The sequence below is a fragment of the Symphodus melops genome, assembly GCF_947650265.1.
Source record: "Symphodus melops genome assembly, chromosome: 2".
Taxonomy (NCBI): Eukaryota; Metazoa; Chordata; class Actinopteri; order Labriformes; family Labridae; genus Symphodus; species Symphodus melops.
This window is the reverse complement of record NC_136692.1, coordinates 30,290,127-30,309,086: the sequence shown is the minus strand read 5'-3', so window position 1 is coordinate 30,309,086 and position 18,960 is coordinate 30,290,127. Positions and strand designations below refer to the sequence as shown.

General features: G+C 46.1%; 2 protein-coding genes across 2 annotated transcripts; one reads left to right on the top strand and one right to left on the bottom strand.

The window, feature by feature from the left end:
• Positions 1-8,281: 8,281 nt before the first annotated feature.
• Positions 8,282-12,347, bottom strand: ftr84 (finTRIM family, member 84; the record flags this gene model as incomplete). Its single annotated transcript, XM_079338444.1, has 7 exons — positions 8,282-8,850; positions 9,372-9,425; positions 9,503-9,559; positions 10,046-10,202; positions 10,906-11,139; positions 11,252-11,347; positions 11,775-12,347. 7 exons carry the CDS (start codon positions 12,345-12,347, stop codon positions 8,324-8,326), a joined length of 1,698 nt encoding a protein of 565 aa, XP_079194570.1. The 3' UTR covers positions 8,282-8,323.
• A 3,202-nt stretch (positions 12,348-15,549) lies between these two features.
• Positions 15,550-17,931, top strand: tppp2 (tubulin polymerization-promoting protein family member 2). The gene is made up of 4 exons (XM_079338307.1): positions 15,550-15,731; positions 16,432-16,623; positions 16,720-16,873; positions 17,479-17,931. Exons 2-4 carry the CDS (start codon positions 16,433-16,435, stop codon positions 17,668-17,670), a joined length of 537 nt encoding a protein of 178 aa, XP_079194433.1. The 5' UTR covers positions 15,550-15,731; position 16,432; the 3' UTR covers positions 17,671-17,931.
• The last annotated feature ends 1,029 nt before the right edge of the window (positions 17,932-18,960 follow it).

The window sequence follows — 18,960 nt, the reverse complement described above, 5'->3', positions numbered from 1 at the left end:
GTCGCCAGGTTAAGAGAAAAGATGTCTGAGGCCATCGTTTCCCTGGGACCTCCCAATAACAGCCAAATGACGTAACTGTTCAGAGGAAGACCAAGGATCATGTTGATAGACATCGCTATTGGTTGTAATGAGAAAGATGTAAAGTTCTGTGCACTGCTGGTGTTCATTGTGTCGCTGTAAAGAAGAAGAACAGACGGTTTCAGAAGCCTTTACAACAATGTTGTATTGATTACTTTGGTCTTGTTTCAAACAGCTAATAATTCAACCTTACTCTTAAACACATCTGAAAGTCTCCACCACACAACAACCCTACAGACCTGAAGTGATGGGATCCAAACCTGGTGCCGAGCAGCTTTCTGGTGATGCAGCTTCGAAGAGATGATTTCATCTGATGCACACATAACCGTTCAAGACCCTAAAGACTCCGTCTATTGTTGACATAAACAAATACTCTGAAAAATGACCGATGTTAAATCACTGACATATGGAAATGAAGGTTCCACTGGCTTCTTCTAAAGACTCCACCTTTAAACCGAGCTGTTTTGTTTGACTCGTGCATGCACTAAAGTAAGTAGATGTTTGACGCGAGATGAGATGAATGTTTTTTTTATTGCGTTTTCAACAACACTTTCATCTTGTACAGCAAAACAGTACATTAAGAGAAGAAAATACAGATATTGCAACATTTCTACAAATAAAATAATAAGACTATCTATTCAAAATATATACATTAAAATACATTTTTAAAAGTTTAGGTCAACCAGTTCAAAACAAAGGCTCATCACCCTGGTCGAGTAAACCTCACCTCCATCAGTCAATTACAAACTTATCATTTTTATTTAAGTCTTTTAAGTTGATAAATATTTATTCATATTTTTATTAATCATTTGTTATTTTTATCTCCCTGACATTTGGTAGATTGTTTCTATCATTGAATTAGAATAGCAAATTATGAACATGAACAAATTGTGTTAATTAATATTTATGAATTATTTAAACGTCTTCTCAGAAACCATTTCACTCATTTCTGCTGAGAAGAACCTGAGACACAAAAGAAGATCTTCAGAGCTAACCAATTAAAATGCATTAAAGCATCTGAATTACAATCAACCTTCAGTGATTCTGCAGTACCTGGAGTGTCCACTAGAGGCTGGCTGCAGCAGCACAGGAAGTCACATACACACCCATTCAAACAGCCTGTTTTTACAGCAGACATGAACATGTTTACAGCCTGCTTCAAAAAACCAAATAGGTGTGATTAGCTCATGTCTCCATCCACACACACTGTACGGGGGGAATGTTTTGATGACTCATCACTTTTGATTGGATGAAGGATCAGAGTGATTCACAATAAGGCGTGTAGCTGAGCTGATTGACAGGTGGGCGCCGTGTAACGGTTTGTCAGGAGGCTTAAAACCCGCCTCAGCTCTCAGCCTGTCGTTAGCTTGACTCAAAGTTAGCCTGAGACAGCATTTCCAGCACGGAGACCGCCATCCATGGGACTCCAGCGCCCCCTGCAGGGACAGATGGGGGACTCCAGCACCCCCTGCAGGAACACACGGGGGACTCCAGCGCCCCCCTGCAGGAACACACGGGGGACTCCAGCGCCCCCTGCAGGGACACACAGGGGGAATCCAGCGCCCCCTACAGGGACACACGGGGGACTCCAGCGCCCCCTGCAGGGACACACGGGGGACTCCAGCGTGTTCATATTTAAAGTCTATGATTAGAACTGGTGAAGTGTTTGGATTTAAGTACCACAGTTTAGAGGTTGTGTCCAATGCAGACTGAGCAGGACCAGTCTGTGGACCTGTGTCCATTGTGCATGTAGCTAATCGTTAATTGCCCAATTCGAGAATCTTTAAATACATTTTGTGTTTAATCTCACACGTGTATTTTTCTGCACATTTAAGCACAAATATATTACTCCTGATGAATAGATGCCATCCTTCAATCCTTAATCATGTTTGGCTAGATTACAGTAGATTACCATCCCGGACCTTAATAAGATGTCTGGGGTGTTTAGATCTTTCTCACACAGGGGAGTTTCCCTGACCTGTGGAGGTAATGGAGGGGGTGTAAAAACCCAAGTGTCAAAGCTATACCGAAGCAAATGTCGGTGAGCATATAAAACTCTACGAACCCAAGGAAACATTGCATTGGAATTGGAACGATGTAAAAAAGAAAATTAATGGCCGTGGAAACCATGATAAGTGAGATGATCTTAAAAGCCTTTCTCTTCATTGCATTGCTCGTCCTCTTCCCTGTGTCTCCGTCTCCTGGCCCGGGGCGTTTCAAAGCCCAGAGAACTGAGAGGCAGCAGAAGAGCATGACACCGAACAACAACACAGTCTGGATGAAGTACAGAAAAAGATACATAGGAGTCGTGAAGGTGTTCAATATGTACAAGCAAGAAAGCAAGATAGTCAGCCAGAGAACACAAGAACAGACCACCCTGTATCTCAGAGGTTTGAGTCTCAGGAACACGACCGGGTGGATAACACCAAGGTAGTACTCAACACAGATGCAGCTCTGGAAGAGAGGACGGGCAGTGTAGACAAGGCCAACAAAGAACATGAAGAAGTGCAAAACAAGTAATGACTTTAGCTTTACATAAACCAAATACAATACGCCAGACAAAGCAAACAGGAGCTCAGACGTCGCCATGTTAAGAGAGAAGATGTCTGAGGCCATCGTCTCTCTGGAAGCTCCCAATATCAGCCAAATGACGTAACTGTTCAGAGGAACACCCAGGATCAAGTTGATGGACATAGAAACAGAGATTAAAATGAACGGCTCATAGTCTTCAGCAGAAGGAGGTGTTGATGAAACATTATTTGCCATGCTGGTGTTTTTTTTTTTGTCACTGTGAAGAAAAGAGAAAGACAACATCAGAAGCCCTTACATCAAATTGCAATACAGAACATTTTCCCAAAGGATAGGATCAAACTCCCCCCCCCTCATGATTTATGTGATCACAATAAACGGTTTGATTGTCACGAAAGCTCACAAATTATTTTAAATGTGGACGGATCCCTTCGGAAGCATCCCCAATATAACTGTTTAAACCCCGTGTCGACCTTTTTTAATCAGGGTGATTGCAAGTTAACAGTGAAACACAACCCCCCCCCCCCCCAAAAAAAAAACCCAATACACTGTCATTGAAATCTCAAATCTTTGACTCTTACCTGGTTCAGAACCGGTGATGATCTGCAGCTCTGGTTCATTCGGCAGCGTGATGAAGATTAATGAACAATCTGCCTGTCAGTGCAATAATCAAATTCGCTATAAAAACAGGCTGACGTATGGAAATGAAGAAGCAGCAGGTCACTGCCTGAACAAGCTCACAGGCTGCACTCCAATAATGAAAACATGGATTAAATTAGAAACTCTGAATGTGGGATTCTGACCGGGTTTAGGGCCGCCCTGACGCCCCCCCACCACAGTGTGCCCCCCCCCCCCACTGAGCTGGAGGAAATCCCCATGAGACGCTCAACACCTGCATGTTTAGAGAGAGGACAACGTCTGTGCTGATTTTTTAAGTGTGTATTTGACTCTTTGGTTTTTTGGGCTCAGTTCTGATATCTGCACTGCAGTAATTGCACAACTGCCGTCAACAACTACACGTTTTGCATGATGAGACGAGGGTCGTGCTTTCGGTCTGTTACGTGTCAGGCATGTAAAGCAGCGTCGTTGCTTTGCATCATTTCTCTTGCAAATGACCCGAGTTCATGTCAGAAAAAAAAGATGAATACAACAAAAGCAGACGACACGTGAAGGTAAAGGCTACTTTTTAGTTTGTTTTTTTTAAATAACATGTTAAGTCTCAAATCAAACTTCTGTTGAGTGTTAAGATGCAGCTTCTGGGTCCATGTTAGTGAATATAGGAACAACAGGCTCCTCTCGTCACTGAAGCTTCACAGCAGACGCTTTATTATTATTATTATTTTCTTTTTTTGGATTAATTATTTATCTTGTACTTTACATGCAAATGTAACAATATTTTTTCAAGGAAAAGAAAAAAGGCAATAACAATATAAAAAAAAGGTAGGTTAAAAAAAAAGTTTTGTCCTAAACTTATAAAACATTTAATTTTGATGTCTAATTGAGGACAGTTACAGAAACAGTCTGAGGAGGATTTTTTCTTTTACTTTCTGTGTGTTTACGATGACATAGATGACTGTCCGTGCTTTCCTGCAAAAAAACACACATTCTCCTTTCACGGGCACCGTGCTGATCTATGTGTTTATCTGCAGGACGTAAAATGGACCTCCGCAACTTCGACCGCACAGCCAACCACACCACACAGATTTCACCTGAGAAGGACAGCGTGCAGATCTTGGTTGAATCCTTGCATGGACTTGCCTTTGGTATAAACCTTTTCTTTGGTCTCCCTGCCAACGCCTACATCCTGTGGCTTATTCTGCGAGGAGGAAAAGACAAGATAGTGTCTGATTTTGTCCCCTTAAACCAGATACTAGGAGAGATTCTCCTCTGTCTCACAGGAGTTTTGTATTTCTTGCAACGTTACCAGTCAGCCTGTTTCTTAACAATACTGTATCAAGTGTTGAGCTCGATGTTTCTTATCATGCGTCCTCTTGTGCAGAGCTTCATCTGCTTGGAGCAATACTTAGCGGTCGTGCATCCTGTTATTTACTTCAGATGCAAACCCCTACAGTTCAAGGTGGCATGTTTTACTGTTTCATGGCTGGCAGTGGTCACAGTCTCTGTTTTGGGGATTTTCGGTCTCCATGAGTCTTTTTTCCAAATAATTGCACTTGTGTATTGGTTCCTTTGGCTGTCGATGGTTTTCTGCTGCGTCTCAGTGCTCAGAGCTCTGAGACGTCCTGGACCCGGGGAAGGGCAGAGAGGCCAACAGATGGGAAACAAGATAAAGAGGAGGGCTTTTAATCTCATTCTTTTTAACCTGGTATGTACCTCGGGGTTTCAGCTCCCAATGGCAGTAAGTGCATTCTTTCTTGGGGACCTTTCAGAAGTCCAGCTTTTGACTCTTGGCTCAGTAAATATCTTCATCTTTGTCGTAACAGGGTTTATACCACCTGTCCTCTACCTCTATCGGGAGAGGAAAATGTACTGCAGGTGTAAATGTATCTGACATGCAGCCTAAACGTCGAGGAGACGATTTGATGAAGCCGCTCTTATTTTGGATTTATGAGCTGAGAACCATCAACGAGCTCAGGACTCGAGATGCTTTATGTGAGACTATCTTTTATAGAGTTGTGTCCTTAGATTTCCCTTCTCGATCCTCTCTTCCTGTTTAAGTGACAGCTGCAGTTTTGAGGCATTCAGCTGATTCTATTAAGTAAAACGTAGTGTGAAGGACTACCTCCTGATAGTCACAAACAGCCACTCGAACTTCCCCCCGCAGTTTCTCCTGACAGACCCCCGAGTGAGCTGACGTGAGGATGCTTCAGGATGTTCTCTGGAGACTTGACCTCAAGCAAATAGGTGTTAGAATAAAATTGTATATAAAGTTATCATAAAGTGCTAAAGCTTAAAAACTTTGGGGAACTATGTTAATCATGAAATGTCTCTGCACAGATATTTGAGAGTGCAAAGGAGAAGTACATGTTGCACTCTCACTTAACCTTGCAATCTTTCTTAGCTTTGCAATCACACTTCCCCTTTCGCTCATTATATTCCTAATTACAGATATGGTGTCTTGTTTTGCAGGAGACGATATGTTGCACAACAAAGAGGTTGTGTGTGTGTGTGTGAGGGGTGACCATACCCGTGCTAGACAGTTAATTGTGTCATCTATCATCATCATGTGCATCATGTAGTAATCGTACATTGTGTAAAATGAGGGTGTGTGCTTCTTCAATAAAAAGAAAGGACGAGCAGGAGGACAGCAGAGTGAGTTTGGAGATTGTAAACTCTGCTGTCTCTAAATCGCTCTCCTTGCAAGTATTATTAACCTGAATTCTGATCTCTGTCTGTTTGTTCTCAGAATCTATTTTACAGATGCAGCACAAACTAGACTAACTTAAGAGAAAGCTGCGGAGTGTCAGTTTTGGACCTGACAATAGGAGAGAGGGAGTGGCCTTAATATACGATGACTGGAGTCAGTGCATTGGCCGCTATGATCTCTGAGCACGTCGTTCTTCTTGTAAATGTGTAATCAATTTGAATTTGAATTTCCCTCGGGATCAATAAAGTATCTATCTATCTATCATTTCTGTGCTTTGTACTCGTCAATGTTCCTTTTGATTAACCATGTCTATGTTATGAATTACATCACGTTGCAAATCATTGTTTAGGACTAGCTGAGGTCGTGGAACATGGTTTCACAATTTCTATTTTTAAGAAAAAAATGTTGGCCTTTATCAGAGAGACAGTGGACAGGGTCGGAGGGGAGGGAGAGAGAGAGAGGAGGCCACAGGCTGGAGTCGAACCCGGGCCGCCCTGCAAACTGTCCTGTGACTCACCTGTGATGATGCTGAGCGGAGCTGAGGGGAAACACGTCGTTCAAGCTCAATAAAGTGACAGTAATCTTTAGTGTGCATGGTTCATTTATTTGTACCCATGACATGTGACCTCGAGGCGTCTTTAAAAATCAGTCATGTGCAGCAGCAGTCGATTAAATGATCATCCGTTGAGAAAAGGATTCTTGATATGAATGACACTGTCAGTTGATCAATGTTTTAATTGTGATTAATCCCATCTGGATCAATGAAGAGCAAGACTTTGATTTAGTCAGAACAGGAGGAGGATGCAGCCTGCAGAGCAGTTTGAAAACGCTCCATCACAATCATCACAGCGTTACAATATTTATCATATTTGCTTCAAGCTGAAAAACATAGTTAGAGAGTTTCTGTGTGGCACGTTGGATTTGCAGTGGGGCTCAAGCTTCGTCTTCTCTTCCACTCAGGCAAAATGACCACGAACATGATGCTCGCCACTATGCACGCAGAGGCGCCTGTTATGCAAAAGCGTGGGGGGAAAAAAACACACAGGAGCATTTGGATGACTACGTGAGCATGACCTGATGTTTCCGACGAGCAATAATTAAACTTCTGTTATTATCAATGAAAATGAGTCGTTTCTGAGACGTGGAGCCGGCAGAAGACGGAGAGGACGGACCTTTCTCATCATTGGGGGGTTTGGAGACTAGAGACACGTGTTATGTAATCATTTTAAATGATATGTGACCTTAAAGGTCTCTGCATGAATCACCTGCATTAACTTGTTAATATTGTCAGTCCTACGATGCAGATGTTTTCTACCGACATGTTTCATTTGTTTTATGTCAGTTGTGTAGTAAGATGTGCATCAAACAAACAGTTCATAAAGTGTCTTACTTTTTTTTTTCCCCTCTTGTGTCTAAAAGCATCATGATGTTAAAACAGAGAAGATTTTCTTTTCTTTTGCTGTTTGTATGAAATCCATTAAATCAACACATTGGATGAATTATCTGTTTTGTACACAGACAGTTTCCTTGTCTGATCGTCACAGATTCGTACACTGTAGCACAGTTTCACATCATGACCATCAGTCCACCTTGCGTTTCCTCCAGTAGCGTTGTGGGACTCGAAATCCGTTTTGGTCTTAAGACCACTTTTTGAAGGTCTCGATTTTTACTCGGTCCTGTGAGGTCAAGACGACCACTGACAGGCTGTTTGTCCCTGAGATGAGATGAATGTGTAGAAGAACCAATAACTGATTGATTTTAGCCCCTTACGTCAACAACCTTCCTGGTGTTCCAGTCGAAGTGACGTCCCTGCTTCATGTGCCGGGGGGGGACCGGTTCCGGCATCCTGTCCATGGCCAACGCTGGACCGAACTCCAACGGATCCCAGTTCTTCATCAGCACACCCAAACCTGCATGTCTGGATGGGAGGCATGTGGCACTCGGACAGGCGGTGGAGGGTCGCCATGGGGAAGTGCTGCAAGCTCGCTGACTCGGAGCTTGCAGCACTTCACCAAAGACACGCTCGCTGCACACGTGACGATGATGGTTTTTGGGATATTCACGGTCTTGGTCTTGACCCGTTCTGGGAGCTCTCTGCTCTCTTGGGTTCGTCTCGACCCCCCCCCCTGAGTGTGATCTTGACTACAACACCAGGCGCTGGCTGTGCTCGAGGGGAACTAGCATGAAGCGTTTGTGCGTTAAGAATAAAAGCAATCCACGTCTGACCTGTCGCTATGACAACAGACTGTTGACCACGATTCAACGACTGCAGGTTTTATATTTTAGAGCCTTTTCCCTCCAGCAGACATGAAACAAAGAGGGAGTGGGTACCACACACGATCCGTAGGAGGCAAATATATTTATATATATATTTCATAAACAGCGCCTACTTTAAGGCTTCAGCTGGCAGAGCGTGACAGACGACCCAACGCCGAAACCAGCGTACAGCGGCTCACTGAACTGACCTTTGAACCTGTGGATCAGCTCCATAGTCTCTGACACTGAGTAAAAGGCCACGGTGTTACCTGCGTAGTCCAGGTACACGCCGAGCCGCGAGGCCCGGGGAGCGTTTGGGAGATCTCGGTCCACTTTGTTGTGCCAGACGGAGTAACCCGAGTCCGAGCACAAGAGGCTCCAGGACTTGTCGTTGTAGCCCAACAGGCTGTGCGAGTTCTTCCCCTTCCGACTGATGCTCCTGTAGGCGACCCCGATGGAGAACTCGCCGCTCCACTCCGCCTCCCAGTAGAACCTGAAACCGGACAGAGGCTCCTTGCACAGCGCCTGAGAGAAGCCGTCGAAGCGTTCTGGGTGATCCGGGTAAAACTGGACCGCCTTTTTCCGCGTGACCCGCCGGTTCCCATCGGACAGGACCAGCTCTTTGTACACCGTGTTCGGATCGAAGGACAGCTTGCAGGAGTCTGAGCAAAGACAGAACAACACGCGAGCATGAGGATGAACGTGCAGCATATTCAGAAGTGTGTGTGTGTGTGTGTGTGTGTGTGTGTGTCTGGGTCCTCCTTCAAATCTGATTGGCCACCGCAGTATTGATGTTAAAATGAACTGGCTGTGTTACAACATGCTGCCTCCACTCTGCTGTGTCATGTTGTAAAGTTAAACGTTATAAACAGGAAGCTCAGTCTGTTGCTAAATGCTAAAACGCCGACGATTCCTCGGTTTGCAAACACACAATGTGGAAAAAAACTCAATCTTGACCTCAATGAATCTTAACGTGGCTCTTTATGTAAACATCTTCTTTAGTGACCCCCCCTTGTCTCTCTTGAACCTGCTGCGTGTGTGTGTGTGTGTTTAACATGTATATTGTTTGTGTGTTAGCAGCAGGTTTAGTTTTTTTGCGACTTCGTAATCTGCATCTTATAGATTAAAAAATGAAACTCTGAGAATGTAAATACACGGATCATCCAAATCGCTGTTCACTCACATCTTAAGAAGTCTGTCCTGGTTTTTGGCTCCTGGAAATCAGCTCTGGAAGGAACTGAAATCACAAACATGTTCTCGTCTTTCTGGTTTTATGCAGGAAGTCTTAAATGTTTGAGTTCACATGGAACCTACCTTTCAGTCGTTTGTCCCCATTTCTCGGCAGGAGGACGTACACCGGGGTTTCACTCACTGTTCAAATGATAAAGCACTCACACTCAGCACGCTGCAACCCAACACGTCGGCTCTTTGGACTCCTCGTGTTTTTATCTTAACTTTGCAGTAATGAACGGTTTGTGTTTGTGTTCAGTGTTTCTATGAGAAATCCTTTTTATCGCCTCATTCGGTGCATTTATTCTGTTACGAAAGCGTTCTTACTCGGGTTTAAAGTTTCAATCAAAAAATGCAAAATTTACAAAATAAATGCAGAAAAAAGTGCAAACAAATCCACAGAACAGAAGCAGAACTCTTTAATCAATCGTCTGCTGTCTCACTCGCACAAGAGTTCTGACATGAGCCGAGCTGGAGCGAACCCAAAGCATCGGAGCCGCATCATTTGATCATGACGCATCACTACTGATATCTACAAGAAGTGCTCAGGAGCAGCGATGTGAGGAGGCCGGAGAGGGGGGGGGGGGGCTGTGAGTGCGCCCTAAACCTCCTGCAGGATTAACAAACCTGTCTTGGAGATTTTGCCCAGCTCCTTCTTACAGATGTCGTCCACGTGCTCCTTCATCTCCATGGCCGTCTTGCTCATCTCTCCGAAGGAGAACTGAGGGTTGATGAGCACTTTGGGCACCATGGCTTCAGGAGCAACGCACAGGGTGGGGAAGTTCTGCTCAGAAGGAGAGGGAGCGTGATAGGCCGGTTGTAAACAGTCAGAGCACACGACATTTTCTGTCTCTACATCAGTTTAACGATTAACCTCCTGCTATCATAAAGATGTCATATTCACATGCATGCATTTGCTGATTTTGTCCTCAATATGCAGAAAGTGTTTTTTGTCTATATTTGACCCCTGGTGGCAGAACACAGATAAATAATCAGTTGTTGATAGTTATTGATTGGCTCCTAAGGAGGACACGCCCCCAGGTACCTGACGCTGTGGTAGCCTTGGTTTGTATTGAAGATGAGTGAGGGGGGAGGATGATGCTGTCCCTCTTTAAATGTAATCGTGCATGTTTATGTTGCAAGCCTTAAAGCTACGAGGCAACACGCACGCTGACTAACGTGTGAAGCAGATCAAAACACGTCATCACTGATCCTGAGTTTCAAACTCTCAGGTAGCGTGACTCTGCTGGTTGTCCAGACGAAATGCAAGCAAAGTCTGCGATCATGAGGCGTGAACACATAGCTGGAGTAATACTAGGACGAGTCTGCAGAGGGCGCTAATCAGTCCCACTCTGTGCAGGACTGAGCAGCGTTTCTGTCCTACGTCCTGCCTCACAGACACTAACGACCAGGATCAACGTTTTTGATGGCGTTTATCAGAAACTACAACAAAGAGAGGAGACGGTGCATCAAGACAAATGATTCACCTGCAGAAAGTGAATGTTGTCCTCCGTCTCCAGGATCTGCCGCAGCTCTGCGTCCCTTCGCTGCAGCTCCTGAATCTCCTGCTCCAGACGCTCCAAGTAGCCCTCGGCCTGCGACATCGCCGCCTGCATGTTGGCCGTGATCATCTGATGGATCTCAGCCTTCCAGCGCTCCACCGCCTGCAGCATTTCGTGGAACGTCTTGTCGCTTTCAGTCTGCGCTCGCTGGGCACCACTCTGCAGGGTCCAATCAGAGACCACTTTTAAAAAGAGATGATTGCAAACTCTACACATAGAGGCTTCAATTACTCACATAAAAAAATAAAAAAGTCCAAATGCGTGATCTTACTTTGAGAACATCCACGTTGTGTTTGAGCTCCTGCAGCTCCTTCATCCTCTCCTGAATGATGTACTGGACCTCCGACTGGGTGACCACCAGGACTTTCTTTTAGAAGAACAAGACAGGATTTTTAAAAATCAATTTAAATGAGACCTTAAATCATTTTGGATAAAAATGTGCTCTTAAGAGAATTTAAAAAAACTGCAAGATCGTCACAATTTTAAGACTTTGATACGAGTAAAAAGTTTAAAATCAAATGATTTCGGCTCCACCACTTTAAGTCTTTGTTGCACAAACTCCTGCAGCCCTGAAAAAGTAAACATCTCAACTTGTGGAAACGAGGAACCATCTTCTCCAAACAGGATGAGATAATAACCTGCACGCACAAGATCATTACTTTTCCTTCAATGGCTCCATTAAAGCCTCGATATTACAAATCCTTCAAATAACGGAGGTTGAACGTTTGAGTAATTTGACTAATTAGTCCTCCGGATGTCACACCTGTTGACTTACAGACACGTTTGGGACTCACTTGTTTCTCCACGCGCTCCTCTTCAGCCGAGGTGATGTTGTGGCCCCGGTGCTCTCTGACCGTGCACAGCACACACACGCACATCTGGTCCGTGCGACAGAACAGCTCCAGGCCTTTCTCGTGCTGCGGGCAGATCTTCCTGTCCAGGTGGCCCGTCTCGTCCACCAGCTTGTGCCTCTTGAAGGTGGACGACTCGTAGTGCGGCTTGACGTGCGTTTCGCAGTAGTAGGCCAGGCACACGAGACACGACTTCACCGCCCTGCTGCGGCGGCCGACGCAGAAATCGCAGAAGGACTCGCGCTGCATGTGGGGGAAGGGAGTGAGCTCGGGCAGCTGTCTCCGGGGCTCGTGGTTCACGTCGGGCACGTTGCGTCTCAGCACGGGCCGGGGCGTGAAAGTGGCGCGGCACTGAGGGCAGCTGTACACGCCCATGTGGTCAAACTGGTCCCAGTAGATCTTGATGCACTCCAGGCAGTAGGTGTCACCGCAGGGGATGGTGACCGGGTCCCTCAGCGTGTCTGCACACAGCTGGCAGAAGGAGTCTGGAGGGAAAGGGAAGCTGGATTCAGCCATGATGCTGCGCGAGATTAAAATCCCCAGACTGCTCAAAACAAATCTGCCAAGTTACGGTTAAGACTGAGGTCCAAGCAGAGGCTCGTACTCCCTTTCAAACCAGAGACAACGCTGGTCTGTGCTTCTACTTATAGGGGAGGTTTTGTTTTGACCCTAAACAGACAGGTGACGTCTTCCCACAGAGCCCTGTTTCCCATCATCCGAGTGAAAGAAACCACGCAGGAATCTGCCGAACAAGCAGGACTGTCAGCTCGCTCACACGGTAAGGTCAAGTTGTCAGCGAAAGAAGAGACTCACCCAAAAAGTAGCTCACCTTATCAGAAACCTGAATACAGCAGGGGTCCTTTCAGATTCACACGGATAGGAAACAGGAGAGCAGAGGAGGGGAGTTAAAGACCGCGTGCACGAGTTTGAGTGACATGTTTGGAAAATGAAAATAATAAAAAAGTGTTATTGGGTGCGTCGGGCTTCTAGTTCTGTTGCTGTGGGCCCCTCTGTACCCCGGAACATGAATGAATAAGACTTTGATCACCATCAGAAATATTCAAACACAAAGTCAGCACCGCACGCAGGACTCTTGTGGTTCGGTTCAGAGACTGTCAGAAATGATAATACAAACATCAGAATCAGAATCAGAATCATTTATTTGTCATTGATACAAGTACAGGTACAAGAACAACGAAATTGCTTTGGTCAAGAGGACCGGTCTGCAGCGATGCTTCGCGCTGTCCTTGCGTCAACTCAACATGTGTCGACTTGGCCTGAAAGATTTCAACCTGCAGCAGAAATCAAGTCTCCGATATTCTACGAGGTCTTTCCAGGACAACAAGTGAAAAGGTTTAAAGGGTCATTCAGTCCTTCACAGCCCTCAGCCTTCCTCTGGTCCGAGGGTTTCATGACGGTACGTGATGATGCCAAAACAAAGACGTCTGTTTATCCTGTGAACAGAACACAGAGTCAGTATGTGGGCGCCCACGGGACCAAAACCTGCAGGACCGGGCCCAGTGTACACACTGGTCCAGGACACACTGTATACACACACTTATCTGAGCAAAACTTTTAACCCCTTGATGCCTGAATTTGTTTTCAAGTATTTCAAGTCGATGCTAAATTAAGTTGAGAGCATTTATTTGAAGACAGCACAAACAGCCAATCAGAGTTCATAAATATAGCACATTGAACAGATGTTGTTCTGTCTCCGACTGGTCCGATGACAATCTAAGGCATGTAGTGCATCAACCAGCAGTGGAGGAATACACACGCTGTTTTGGCTGCATTTGGAGCGGAAGCGCTTTGATGCAAATTTACGACAACAGGCGTCGAGGGGTTAAATATAAATCTAAAGTATTTCTAACACTAATTATAAAAACTGCTTCCTGCCTGTAGCGCTGAATGAGGGTCAGCTGGTGGCGTCACAACAAAGGTCAGGTCAGGTCCAGGTCCAGGTCCAGGTCCAGGTCAGGGTTAGACCTGCTCTTCTAATCCCACATGATGCTTCAAACCATGTGGAAACAAGTTTACTCATCGGCTCACCTCTTCAACAGTCTAATCTGTTTCACTCAGATTTTCAAACTAGCTGTCCAATGATTAAAACAAAATGTTTGTTATATAATACTGCCGAGTAAACTGAAGTGGAAGACTCCAGTGATATCCGTCAGGTAAAACAATTCAATTAGTACCAAAATACAACAGAACGTGGTGCAGCTCAGGGGCTGTGACGCTGAGGGGGGGTCAGAGAGGTCGACATCGCCTCCACCTGGGAGACTGGACAGGTGTGCTGGAAGGTGATTTGTCAGTCATGCATTTTGGGATGAAGAAAGCGTTTCTCAATGACAATAACAAGTATTCACTCCAGGACAGAATCTGCACTTTAAGGAAACAAGAAGCAGCTTTTGAGACTCTCTAATAAAAGCTTCATGTAAGGTTTAAAAAGTACGCACGTCTCGACTCGTGTCTGCTCTCCAGTTTGATAAGCTTCTCGTAATGTGTGCGTTTGTTCAGCATGCTCTCTGTCCTTTGTCCTTTTGGAGGGCCGCTCTCGTCTTTGTCCAGACAAGAGGGCTCTTGTGACAGTGACGGTAAGAGAGAGAGAGAGAGACGGGGCCAACGGAGCACAGCAGCAGGAGTGAGGACGAGATACGTCACCTCATCAAGAAGAGTAATGAGTTAGAGTGAGAGACATGAACCAGTGACGCCTGGAAGTAAACAACAACATGTGTTTATTTAAAAAGTGTCCAGGAGTCTTCATCCAGTCTGTGTCTCTGTGCACTTCCTGTCAGCACCTGACTGTCCAATCAGAGCTCAAGCTGCTCGTTTGCTCTCCTCTCTGGTTCCTTGCTCATGATGAGAAAGGACTCATCATGAGGCCGTTGGGTTAAAACAAACTGAGGCTCCATCAGCTGGCTGTTGGGCTGCAGAGGTTCAGTCCCCCCCCCCTCCTCACTCTGACAGGGTCCTGTTTGAGTGTGTGTGTGTGTGTGTGTGTGTATTTCATCCTGAGTGTGTGTAGCATGTTCGACAACAAACACTGACTTTCCCCTCGTGGGATGAATGAAGTATATCTTCTTCGTCTAATGTTTAAAACAGGAAGAAGAGCTGCAAACAAAACACACAAGAGAGGCAGAGAAGAGATGATGTCACTGACTGTGCTGGTCGGTACGCTCTCCCTCTCTCTCTCTCTCTCTCCCTCTCTCTCTCTCTCTCCCTCTCTCTCCCTCTCCCTCCTCTCTCTCGCCCTCTGTCTCTCTCCCTCTTTCTGTCTCTCTCCTCTCTCTCCCTCTGTCTCTCTCTCCCTCTTTCTGTCTCTCTCCCTCTCTCTCTCTCTCTCCCTCTCTCTCCCTCTCCCTCCTCTCTCTCGCCCTCTGTCTCTCTCCCTCTTTCTGTCTCTCTCCTCTCTCTCTCTCTCCCCCCTCTCTCTCCTCTCTGTCTCCCTCCGTCTCTCTCCCCCTCCCCCCTCTCTCCTCGCTCTCCTCTCTCTCCCCCTCCCCCTCCCCCCTCTCTCTCTCCCTCTCTCTCCTCTCCCTCCTCTCTCTCGCCCTCTGTCTCTCTCCTCTCTCTCCTCTCTCTCTCTCCTCACTCTCCTCTCTCTCTCTCCCTCTCTGTCTCTGTCTCTCTCCCTCTCTGTCTCTCTCTCCTCTCTCTCTCTCTCTCTCCTCTCTCTCTCTCTCTCTGTCTCTCTCTCTCTCCTCTCTCTCTCTCTCTCTCTCCTCTGTATCTCATCATCTCTGTCGTCATAGTGAGCGAGTCGGGGAGTGGCAGGAAGGAGGAGGAGAGGCAGACGAAGAAGGAAACAGACGAAGAAGAAGAAGAAAGAGGAGGAGGACAAAGAGGTCGAGCGACTGAGCAGCTTTTCTGAACATCCACGCAGCAGCATCACTTCAGCAGGTACAGTTAATAACAGCGTGGCAGCCAGTTTAAAGTCACAGCCGTGAAAACGGACAGTCAAAGGATGTTTCTATATTTAGTAAGTTATATTCATTCAGTGTGTCTTTTAATGTCAAGCTGAAGTCGTCATCTGGCTCTACAGGCGGCTTCGAGCACGCCGGGAAAAGTTTGCATGAATTTGTTTTTGATTTTCTCCCCTGAAATGAAAATGAATTTTTTTATTGATTTATTTGTCATACATTCTTTTATTGACTGATTTTATATCCTTCTGAGCAAGCTGCAATTTGACTGGTGTTCAAGTGTGTGTGTGTGTGTGTGTGTGTGTGTTAGGGAGAGAGAGAGAGAGAGAGAGAGGGAAGGAAGCAGTTTGTCCATTCGCTGCAGCCATTTGTAAATTGAGTTGATTGAATTAGTTTGGCCCGAGAGCAGCTTGGATGAGGTCTAATGATGAATCTGAGAGTTTGAGTGTCTGAGAGCGAGAGAGAGAGAGAGAGAGAGAGCGAGCGAGCGAGAGAGAGAAAATGTTCACTTAGGCTGATGAGGATGGCGGCCACTTCTTGGCAGGCGGACCATCAATCCGCTCGTGGTGTCATTAAAGCTCTGAGTGAGTTTCTCTGAGGACGGAGAGAGAAGGAGGAAGGCGCCTGCGTGACCTCTCTTTGTTGGTCTGATCGGCGTGTTTGTTTGTGTCCCCGGGCAGCATGGCGGAGGGCTCGGCGTCTCTCGCAGAGGTGGAGACCTCCTTCCAGAAGTTCGCCGTCCACGGAGACACCAAAGCCACGGGGAAGGAGATGAACTGCAAGAACTTTGCGAAGCTGTGCAAGGACTGCCGCGTCATCGACGGCAAGAACGTCACCACCACCGACGTCGACATCGTCTTCAGCAAAGTCAAGTAAGACGTCGTTCAGAACGCAACGCTCAGAAAACAAACAGGTGTGTTAGCCAATCATCCGTCCTGTGTGTCCCCCCCCCTCCCCCCCCCCCTCAGGGCGAAGTCGGCTCGTGTGATCACGTTCGAACAGTTCAACCAGGCGCTGAGCGAGTTGGCTTCCAAACGCTTCAAAGGCAAAAGCAAAGAGGAGGCTCTGCAGCAGCTCTACGGCCTCATCGCTGGCAAGGAGCCGGCCAACGTCGGCATCACAGTCAGTCACATTTAAATACCTCACCTGTCCGTCAATCCCTCACTTTAAAGGCCCGAGCAGCGCATGGAAGGTCCTGATTGGTCGAATGAGTGTCGATGTAAAGGGTTAGGGTTAGTGCAGTGCAGAGATCACAGATGGATCTTTACGGAGGTTTTATGACAGGAAGAGTTCTGCAGACCTTCAGACGTCTCAGTCTCGGTCCTCAGGGTCTGGATGGACCTGGACCTGGACCTGGTACAGGATCTCTTCCTGAAGGCTGGAACTCAACTTCAGTTACATATTTAAAGACTTTACTGATACGGAAGTTAACATCCATGTTAACAGATTTTTAATTAAATGTGCCCAACTCTGATTCGTACAGCTTGAAGTCAACCATAAAACGTTTTTTTTTTGTAAATTGTGTTTTATACAACGAGGAGGAATCAGCAGTTCAACAACATATTTTTTTTTTTACATCTTTTCATGTTATTGTTTTAGTCTGATGTTTTTAGCTATTGTCACTTGTCTGTTGTAAAAAAGCTGCAGTTCCTCGGGTGTCCACTAGGGACTGGCTGCATAAGTTCAATTTAATCCCCTTTTTAAATATTATTTTTTGTTTTTTTCAGAAAGTTGCGAAAGCAGCAGCAGTGGACAGACTGACCGATACGAGCAAATACACGGGAGCTCACAAGGAGCGCTTTGACGACTCCGGCAAAGGAAAAGGAAAAGCGGGACGCGAGGACATCCCGGACGCCAGCGGCTACGTGGCGTCTTACAAGGGCAGCGGCACGTACGACTCCAAAGTGAACGAAGCGTAACGCTGCAGACGGGAAACTGCTGAAATAAACCAAAAACCCCCCTCAGGGTCTGAAATTAACCTTTTTGACTCTCCGGCTCAGGTGGCAGGTCGAGGGGAAAAAAAATCAGCGCCCAGTTATTAATCGTAACGGCTAAAATAATTCATGGCATGAGTTTCACTTTCCGTCGGATCGGATCGCAGATTTAAATTATTCTATCAAAACAGGAAATTGCTCAATAAGCGTGCACTGTATCTTCAGTGTTTAGACGCAGAGCTGTTTAATAGACCACAGCAGGCTGCAGTGGGATAATGATTATCTATCGTTGGAGTTATTGTTTGTTGATTAGTGCAAACACAAATCAACTGTGTTTGCACTTAAACAGGAAAAAAAAAAAAGCAACATGGCGGCTGGCGTTCCGGTCCGTGTGTGAGTGCACCGTGTCAGCATGTCCTCACGACACACACAAAAAGAAAAGCTGCAGCTACATGAACACACATGAAACATGGCGGGTTGTTTAGGCGCCGTGTGGCTCGACCTGCGTCCGGCGCCTGGTGGTGGTTAATTTCGGACCCTGGTTCCGCTGCACCGTGACTGAAGATTTAAAGTCTTCATGAGCGGCCGGCAGGAAGGCTGATCAGAGATTTACTGAAGATAATCCAAAGATTGTCAAAAATATGTATTTGCAATATGTAAAGTTATTTATTGGGTTGTAGCATGTAAACATGTAAACATGTAAACACGTAAACATGTAAACATGTAAACATGTAAACACGTAAACATGTAAGAGATGGATGAAAAGATCAAACTGTACTTAAACATTTAACACTAACTCAGCTTCTATTACAGCTTCAAGGCCTGAAGACAGGACACGGCGGGCGCTGCGCTCTCAGACACATTCATTCATTCTCTTCCTCCTCCTCTTCCTCCTCCTCTTCATCTTCCTCCCCTCCTTCCTCCTCCTCTTCCTCCTCCTCGTCCTCCTTCCTCCTCCACTTCATCTTCCTCCTCTCCTTCTCTCCTCCACTTTCTCCTCTCCTTCCTCCTCCTCTTCCTCCTCCTCTCCTTCCTCCTCTTCCTCCTCCTATCCATCCTCCTCCACTTCCTCCTCCTCTTTATCTTCCTCCTCTTCATCTTCCTCTCCTTCCTCTTCATCTTTCTCCTCTCCTTCCTCCTCCACTTCCTCCTCCTCTTCATCTTCCTCCTCCTCCGTCTCTCCTTCCTCCTCTTCCTCCTCCTCTTCCTCCTCCTCTTCATCTTCCTCCTCCTCTTAATCTTCCTCCTCCACTTCCTCTTCCTCCTCCTCTCCTT